Source organism: Rhinopithecus roxellana, chromosome 4, assembly GCF_007565055.1.
Source record: "Rhinopithecus roxellana isolate Shanxi Qingling chromosome 4, ASM756505v1, whole genome shotgun sequence".
Classification (NCBI taxonomy): domain Eukaryota; kingdom Metazoa; phylum Chordata; class Mammalia; order Primates; family Cercopithecidae; genus Rhinopithecus; species Rhinopithecus roxellana.
In genome coordinates, this window is record NC_044552.1 from 22,584,861 (window position 1) to 22,594,324 (window position 9,464).

The 9,464-nt window shown below is 39.0% G+C and overlaps 1 protein-coding gene across 2 annotated transcripts; it reads right to left on the bottom strand.

Annotated features, from left to right (window-relative positions):
- Nucleotides 1–976: 976 nt before the first annotated feature.
- Nucleotides 977–7,744, bottom strand: LOC104676762 (olfactory receptor 11A1). Of its 2 annotated transcripts, XM_030928136.1 has the most exons (4): nucleotides 7,622–7,744; nucleotides 4,263–4,387; nucleotides 2,886–2,933; nucleotides 977–2,049 (listed from the first exon to the last, which is right to left on the bottom strand). In XM_030928136.1, exon 4 carries the CDS (start codon nucleotides 1,965–1,967, stop codon nucleotides 1,017–1,019), a length of 951 nt encoding a protein of 316 aa, XP_030783996.1. In that variant the 5' UTR covers nucleotides 1,968–2,049; nucleotides 2,886–2,933; nucleotides 4,263–4,387; nucleotides 7,622–7,744; the 3' UTR covers nucleotides 977–1,016. The 2 variants fall into 2 exon arrangements, with proteins under 2 accessions (XP_030783996.1, XP_010379943.2); XM_010381641.2 differs by lacking the exons at nucleotides 2,886–2,933; nucleotides 4,263–4,387; nucleotides 7,622–7,744 and adding an exon at nucleotides 2,530–2,764.
- Nucleotides 7,745–9,464: the final 1,720 nt, after the last annotated feature.

Sequence of the window (9,464 nt, forward strand, 5' to 3'; positions counted from 1 at the left end):
AAGTTTAAATAATTTTTTAAACTAGCACTTAAAAATTGTTGCCTAAGGACATGAACAACACTTTTCAAAAGAAGATATACAGGTAACCAACAGCATATGAAAGAAAGCTCAACATCACTGATCATTAGAGAAATGCAAATCAAAACCACAATGAGATAGAATCTCACACCAGTTAGAATGCCTATTACTACAAAGTCAAAAAATAACAGATGCTGGCAAGGTTGTGCAGAAAAAGGAATGCTTATACACTGTTGGTGGGAGTGTAAATTGGTTTAGACATTGTGGAAGACAGTGTGGCAGTTCCTCAAAGACCAAAAACAGAAATACCATTCCACCCAGCAATCCCATTACTTGGTATACACCCAAAGGAATATAAATTATTCTATTATAAAGACACATGCACGTGTATGTTCATTGCAGCACTATTCACAACAGCAATGACATGGAATCAACCTAAACACCCATCAATGATAGACTGGATAAAGAAGATATGGTCCATATACACCATGGAATGCTATGCAGCCATAAAAAATAGACAATGTCCTTTGTAGGGACACGGATGGAATTGGAGGCTACTATCCTTAGCAAACTAACACAGGAACAGACAATCAAATACCGTATGTCCTCACTCATAAGTGGGAGCTAAATTATGAAAACATATAGATGCACAGAGGGCAACAACACACACCGGGTCCTACTTGAGGGTGAAGGGTGGGAGGAGGGAGAAAATCAGGAGACTAATGAGTACTAGGCCTAATACCTGGGTGATGAAATAATCTGTACAACAAACCCCATAACACAAGTTTACCTATGTAAAAAACCTGCACATGTACCCCTGAACTTAAAATAAAAGTTTAAAAAATTGTTGCCCTATCATTTTCATTTTTGGTATAACTACAGAAGAGTTCAAAGAGAATGATCGAATAAGACAAAGTTACTCCTCTCCAGCTCATCCTGGAAGAATTCCCAATGGAGGTGTCTGAAGTCCTAAATAAAATCTTCTTCATTACTCTCCTTCAATCAAGTGTTTGTTTGATACAGAGAATCTTCCGAAGTGCCTGATATACCGCCTTGTTCCTCAGGGTATAGATCACAGGATTGAAGAGAGGGGTGACCACAGTGTAGAGCAGAGAGAAGACCTTGGAGAGGTGCTGGGAGTGGACAGCAGAGGGTGCAACGTATAAGATCATGAGCGTTCCATAGAATGTGGTCACTATAGCTAGGTGGGAGGAGCATGTGGAGAAAGCCTTTCTCCTGCTTGCCCCAGCAGGAACTCTCAGCACTGCCACCACAATTCTGGCATAAGATGTCAGAATCAGTCCAAAGGGAACAGTGAGGCAGAACACAGACAGAATGAGAGTTGTCACCTGAGCCACTCTGGGATCCGAGCAAGCCAGGCCCACTAAAGGCATAAAGTCACAGTAAAACTGGTCAATGTGGTTGGGGCCACAGAACCTCAGCTGGGCCACCAGGGCCACAACCAGTCCATCTACCATGAATCCAGACAGCCAGGTTGTGACCACCAACCCCATGCACCGTCTGGGCCCCATCAGGAGTGGGTAGTGGAGTGGGTAGCAAATTGCCAGGTAGCGATCATATGCCATGACAGCTAACAGTAAGCATTCAGCTGTGGCTAGAGAGCCAAAGATAAAGAACTGGAGCAAGCAACCAGCCACAGAGATGGTTGCTTCTTGCAAGAAGCCCTCCAGCATTTTTGGCATCACTACGGATGTGTAGAGAATCTCCAGGAAGGACAGATTAACCAGGAAAATATACATGGGTTTGTGGAGCCTCTGGGAGCTAACTACTGCTACAATAATCAGCGTATTCCCTATGATGATGAAGACATAGACAGCAGTGAATACAATAAAGAACAAGAAATGCAGCTCACGGATGTCATAGAAGCCAAGGAGGACAAATTCAGTAATAGTTTCGTTTCCTGTGGGGACAATTTCCATGTCGATCATCCAAGTTTCTGCTTGGCAATAACTGGGGGAGAAATTTTAGCATGTCTCTGTATCTTCTATACCAAGCCTAAGGTTATTAGAGCTAAAACAAAACAAAGCAAAAAAGACAAAAATGAGTCTCTAAAACAAGAATCGCTCACACAAGTATTCAACTATCCCCCTTCTTAGTTGTCATTCCTTCCCCAACTCTCACCTTCCCTGCCTTCCTTAATTGTGCATATTCTTTAAGGCTCAAAAGAGTTTATCCAAATTCATAATTTTAGTCTTTCAAAGTCCTTTACCCCATTAATTCAATCTGCTACCTCTATCACATAATCAGCTCTATTATTCTTATCTATATAGTCAGCCACAGCCTTCTTCTTGTGCACCAGTGTAACATTCTCCAAATGTGTGATACGGAGACATGGCCCACAACCACAAACTCTTTTATTTTCCTCAATCTCAGCCAATTCCTCTGTGAGTGGTTTGAGAATTCTGTCTAGTTCCCATGGTCACTATCTCATTCTTCTCATTATCTCAAGCCCCTCTTTAATTCCCCATCTCCCAATCAGTGATATCTTACCAACTGTTCCTTGGATAATTCTTACATATTCTTCACTTTTTGCCTTCCTTAAATAGTAGTTTCATCAAGTCATTCAGGAGTTGGTAGTGAAAATGTGGTAAATGGTAATAGAGAAGGAAGTAGGTGCTGTGGGAGCAGAGAAGGACCAAACCCAGGCTAGGGTTGTGGGGCAGAAGGTGTGGGATCAAGGTCAAGGAAGGCTTTCTGAAGATAGAAGCAAGTAGGCTAAGTTTTGGCCAGGCAAACGACAGGAAACCAGTCCAGGCAGGGCAACCCTGGCAGGAAAGTATATGTAAACGCAAAGAATTGTAGTTGAGCATGACACTTCTAAATATCTAAAAATGGCTCTGCTGCACCTGCTGGAAGTTTTTCATATGCTATTCAAAGCAATGTGTGTTTATTAACTGAAGACTATGAGAGAGAATACAGGGAATGATTAGAAACAGTTGAGAACGGTAGAGGAAAAAAAGCAGATATATAAATAAATATTATAAATACATAATATTAACAGAGTTACTTTCTAGAATATGAGATTAATAAACATACATTATATTTATTATCACAAAAATGTAAGTTATCTTTAACACAGTCTAGAACATCAGTTGCCTAAGAGGTGAAAAACCAGATGCCTCAGGGACCACGGTGCTGGGAGCCTTCACAGCATACTGTTTTGTAGTTTTGCCTAAGATCAAATCTGCCTTTTGAATGGAATCCCATTTTCCATACCTCTGCTCATTGCTAATGTTAAATCCTCAAAGACCCAGCTTAAGACTCATCTCTACTAAGAATCCCCCTTGACTAATGGAGCCCTTTATTTCTCTCCCAATCATGTACTGAGGATCTGGTGTTCAGAAGATATTACATCTGTTTCTGAGGATAGTGGGCCAAACAAAACTGATTCACACTCTTAAGGAGCTTACACTCTTGTGTGGCAGATGGACATATCAACAGAAAATTGCAATACACCAAAACAGCGTTAATGAATTCAACCTGAAAGAAATAGTACTGGGAGGAAATGATGCTGAACTGCCCAGTGATTGAAGTGGAAAATGGAAAGAATGGAGGTGAGGGCATTTCAGGTAAAAGGAAAACCATGAGTACACACTGAGGCAAGAAACAACATTGGCTGTGAGGAGGAGAAAGAGGTAGCAGGGGGTAAGTAGCCAAGGCTAGCTCAAAAAATCCCCTCGATTCTGAAGGAGCATTAGGATTGGGGTGAAGAATGGGGAAGATATGGAGAGAAAGGATCAGAGTCTGGGGACCTTGCTTGTCACAAGAAGGAACTAGAGCTTCATTCTATAGGCAGCAAGGCACATCTGAAGGCTTTTAAACAATAAGGTGGTATGTTTCAAGCTAAATTTAAATAGTATTATAGAAGCTAGATCCAAGGTAACAAGAGTGAAAGAAGGGATGGCCCCACCCATCTGATACCTGATGTGCAAATACATGCTGCCTTGAATTGATCATCAATTATCTTATGGTATGCACTTTCTCTTTCCCAAAAGACTAAAAGTTCATTTAGCACAGGATTTAAATTTTTATAACTGCTACTGTACCCAAAAGTCTTACAAAAAGATAAAATCTCAATTAATATTTAATGTTTAACACCATGTCTTCCTTAACCTAAACCCATATGAATTGATCAGAGAAGAATTCTGTTCTTCATAGGACTACAAAATGCCACAGGTTCTGTTATTGCCCTCCAACTCCTGTCTCTAAAGCTATTCCCTTACCCTTTGCACCCATCTGCATTTCCTTGTGAGTGAATTTGGCACTCCCTATGTGGGCCATCTTTAACTCTAGATTATTTTATCTGGTCCAAACTCAATCTGAGGCTTGGAGTCTTTCTATAGCATTCCTGCCCAGGAGAGAAGTGAGCATGTAAATCAGGCAAGAACACCTCTAATAATAAATAGCTAATGACCACTACCTCCCCTGGAAATCAAGACTATCATTGGATCATATTGACTCTTAGCAGTTTGTTCCTTTTATGAGCCAAGATTTGGCTTCCTGTAGTTTCCACTCATTCATCCTCCAGTTAATAAGTTTTTTAAAAATCCTTCTTTTAGATGACAGCCTTTCAGCTGGTGGAAATCAGGAGGAAGTATAATAGAGAACAAGGTATTAAGGACAAACATAAGTTTCATGATTTTGTTATCAAACTGACATGTGTCTATTCCAATCCATTTATAATCTGTACCTATTCCAATCCATTCCATAAAAGAAACATTTTATCATTCCTCTTATTCCAGTCATCCTAGAGATTCTATTTCCAGTAATACAGACTGAGGACAAGAGAAAGTTAGGGAAATCGAAGGAAAGAAAGTTCTATTGACTTCTAAACATGAGAGGATAAAGAGGGCAGCAGTCAGAGGCCTGCATACCCAGGTGGCAATCTGTAGGCACCACAAAGGCTCCAGTCTTTGCAAATCCCAGCCCTCCCACCCAATATGGGAAGAGAGATAACACATTAAAATATCCTCAGGCATCATTTACTTTCAGTCCAGAGATGTGATTTGAAAATAACAGCCTAGATGGGAATGAAAGCAAAGAGTGAATTATAAATATTATGGGCATCTTAGGGTACTAAGTTGTTTGCAAATGAGGCCAGGTGAAAAATGTCTGCCTTCCTATCCCCAAAGTGAATTCATAATTTAAATGATCGTATGTGTGGAGGGGAAAGGGAGTGTCATAGAGCCTACAAACAGAGTGTGTGGAAATATAATTGATTTCCTCTCCATAAGCAAAACAGTTCTTTGGAGTGTTTAAAATTTCTCCCAAATGAGAAGCATTTTCATACAAAAAAGAAACATCATCCTGGATTTTCAGAACACCGCATTCCCAACTCTATTGTTCAAATAATGAGGGAGTGGGAAGAAAGAGGAAGTAAAGAGAAAGTAGTGGGATTTGAGGACTTAAATTACTAATCATCGGGAAAATACAAATTAAAACCACAATGAGATACCATCTTAAACTAGTCAGAATGGCTATTGTTAAAAAGTAAAAAACCGCCGGGCGCAGCAGCTCACGCCTGTAATTCCAGCACTTTGGGAGGCCGAGGCGGGCAGGATCACGAGGTCAGGAGATCAAGACCATCCTGGCTAACACGGTGAAACCCCGTCTCTACTAAAAATACAAAAAATTAGCCGGGCATGGTGGCCGACGCCTGTAGTCCCAGCTACTCGAGAGGCTGAGGCAGGAGAAAGGCAGAGTTTGCAGTGAGCTGAGATGGCGCCACTGCACTCCAGCCTGGGTGACAGAGCGAGACTCCATCTCAAAAACAAACAAACAAAAAAAGTAAAAAACCAACAGATTTTGGTGAAGATGCTGAGAAATGAGAGTGCTTATACACTGTTGGTGAAAGTAGAAATTAGTACAACCTTTATGGAAAACATTGGAGATTTCTCAAATAACTAAAAATAGAACTACCATTCAATCCAATAATCTCACTACTGAGTATCTTGTCAATGGAAAAGAAATTATTATATCAAAAAGATACCTGCACTCATATGTTTATCACAGCACTACTCACAATAGTAAAGATATGGAATCAATCTAAGTGTCTATTAAGAGATGACTGGATAAAGAAAATGTAGTTTTTGTGTGTACATTCACCATGGAATACTACTCAGCCATGAAAAAAAAATGAAAACATGTGTTTTGCAACAACATGAATGGAGTTGGAGGCCTATTATTTTAAGTGAAATATCTTAGAAACAGAAAGTCAAATATTACATATTCTCACTTATAAGTGGGAGCTAAATAATGTGTACACATGAACACAGAATTCAGAATAATAGACATTGGAGACTTGGAAAGGTGAGGTGGGAAGAGGTGAGGGATGAGAAATTACCTAATGGGTATAATACACACTATCTGGATGATGGTTACACTAAAAGCCCAGACTTAACCACTACACAATATATTCATGTAACAAAACTGCACTTGTACCCCTAAATCTGTAAAAGTAGATATGAAAAGAAGAGAAGTGGGAAAAACACAGCAACAGTAGGATACATGAGAGGCTGTAATATTCCCTTAAAGACAGAAGGGAATCAGGGAATAAAGGAAGTTGATGAATTTAGAGTTGAAAATTCCAAGCAATAGAGCTGAATTTGGAATTGGAAAACTCAAAAAACTGCGAGAAGAGTTTGAAATCAACGTGAATTTCACCATACTAACTGGTAGAGAAGTGAGAATAGTGCAAAATGCCTGTCTGTTGTCTAAAGAACAATCAGTCACTCACAGGTGTGAGGTGAAAATGCCTGTCTGTTGTCTAAAGAACAATAGTCACACACAGGTGTGAGGTGAAAATGCCTGTCTGTTGTCTAAAGAACAATCAGTCACACACAGGTGTCAGGTGATAACCCTCATTCACCCCAGACTCTGAGATAGCATAGAGTCCTTAATTAAAACTAGCAATTCAAAGAATATTCCAGGAAAAACTATTTTAAAATATATATACAAAACTGTACATTTTAATTCATCTTTAGGAATTAAAAAAATTATTCTCATATATTTTGAAATGTCTGCTAAACAAACATGTTATCTTTATAAGCAGAAAACAAAAAAAAATTCAGTTTGATTTTTTAATCTATTAATTCTCCTCAAGTCTCTTCAGTAATTACCCCATAATAAAACATTAAAATATACTTAAAAGGTTTTAAAATAAAACGATACAATTTTAAGCATATCCCAGTTTTGTCAAGCCATGGGATAGCAGCAGGAAAACTTTCCACCATGAAAACATTAGTATGAGGGTGTCTCGCTTCTGAAGCTTGGGGAGCATGAATATCTACTATTCCCCATCTCTGAAAGAGAAGAGAGAATTTAAAAAATAAGTCAGTATGCACCCAGAAGGATTAGAAATCAACCTTTTAAAAAATCCAATGGAGAAAATAGTAGCACGGGAATTCTAGAGAAATAACGGCGGGACTTCTTGAAATGATTTTTAATAAAAGACTTTTTGACTCTCTGGGTTAATTGAAAGTTACTACTGATTACAGGATAAACAGCCATAAAAACCAGCCATTTAACTTTTTTAAAGAATCTGTGAACTAAGATGTAAAGAATTATACAAAAATAAACACACCCAAAATAGCAACCCTGTTCTCTAAAGACAGGATTGTGAGGAGGAGACTATGTGCTAAGATTTGCTGAAGACTTCAGAATGTTGTAATTTCCTACCTTCAGCTCCTTCCCTGCTTGAGCTCAATCTGAAGTAACATAGGACATTGATTACAAATGTTACTCTTGTTACCCTCCACTCCTGAGCCATTTTCTCTTTCACCCTCCATTCCCTTTTCTAGCTCTCAAACTATTCTGTCCCCTCATCACAGTCCTTTCCCTCTATCACATGGGAGGGCAGGCAATTGCCAAAAAGGGAGAGGCCCCTGAGAACCAATTACATGTTTACTGGAGAGCAGCCTTAAATGAGCAAGACATAGCAGGCCCCCAAGGAAACTGTGTTTTTTCAAAGGCGGTTTCCTGAACTGTTGCCTTGACCATAAATGGAGCAGAAACCAAAAGAGCCAAATGGAGCCCACCTTTCCGTCCCCTTAGAGACAAGTGCTCTCTATTTCACCAACTATCTCAAGCCCCAATTCCTAGTCTCTTCCCCATAACTCACCTGAAAATTCTAATTTCTCTGCAACATCCCTAAATTCCCCATTACCAACAGTGGTCCTCCCAGGAGCCTGCTCTGAACTTTCATTCTCCAATTTACAGCCTCCAAATTGCCCTCTTACCATCCCAGGCAATTGTTTCAATAGGTACCACCCTTAGTAGGGGTGTTTTATATAGGTAAGCAAAATCTTGCCAATACTGAGCCTGATTTAAGGAGAAGGAAGCTGGCATGATGTTACAAAATGAAGTTCAAATGGTTATGCAGTGTTTCAATATCCTTCCTGACCAAACTACTGCCTGACGACTTTGTCTCCAACTACTCCCTTTTTTGAAGCTTCTACAGAAATCAGGCTGATATATTTATTTCTCATCCCTAGGAGTGTGCTGAAGGCACTTCTGTGTTATTTATCAAATTCAGACCCTTAATTCAGTTCCACTTTCTCCCTGACCAACAGAGAACACTTTTTCTCTGAACTACTCTGTCTACTATCTGTAACTCACAGTAAATGCCACCCTATTTCTTCTTGGCAGGCAGGAGCGGTTCTCTTAATCATTTATTTTTTTCATCAAACTGTAGCATATGCTAAAAGGAAAGTGTATGTGTCTTGAAAACAAAACTTTCAGAAAAATTTAGTATTTTTTAGTTAGCCTAAGTTATTATGATTTTTAATTGACAACTTAAAACTGTATATATTTATGATGTATAACATGATGTTTTGATATATGTATACATTATGGAATGACAAAATCAAGCTAATTTACATGAGCCATTACCTCACATACTTACCATGTTTTTATGAGAACACTCAAATCTACTCTTTTAGCAATTTTTACACATACAATTCTTTAACTACAGTCACCCTTTCATACTGAATTATCCCTCCTGCCTAACTGTAATTTTTGTAACCTTTGACCAATATTTTCTCAATTCTCTCCCTTTCTGCCAACCCCTGGTAACCACCATTCTACTCTCTGTTTCTGAGTTTGACTTTTTGATTTCATATATAAGGAAGATCATGCGGTATTTGTCTTTCTGTGCCTGACTTATTTCACTTAACATAAGGCCCTCTAGATTCATCCATGTTGTTGCAAACAACAGAATTTCCTTCTTCTTTGAGGCTGAATAGTATTCCACTATGCACATATACCACATTTTCTCTATCCATTCATCTGTTGATGGATGCTTAGGTTTACTCCATGTCTTGGTTATTGTGAATAATACTACAATGAACATGAAAGTGTAGATATCTCCTCAAGATACTAATCTTATTTCCTTTAGATACATACACAGACAAGGGATTGCTGAGTCA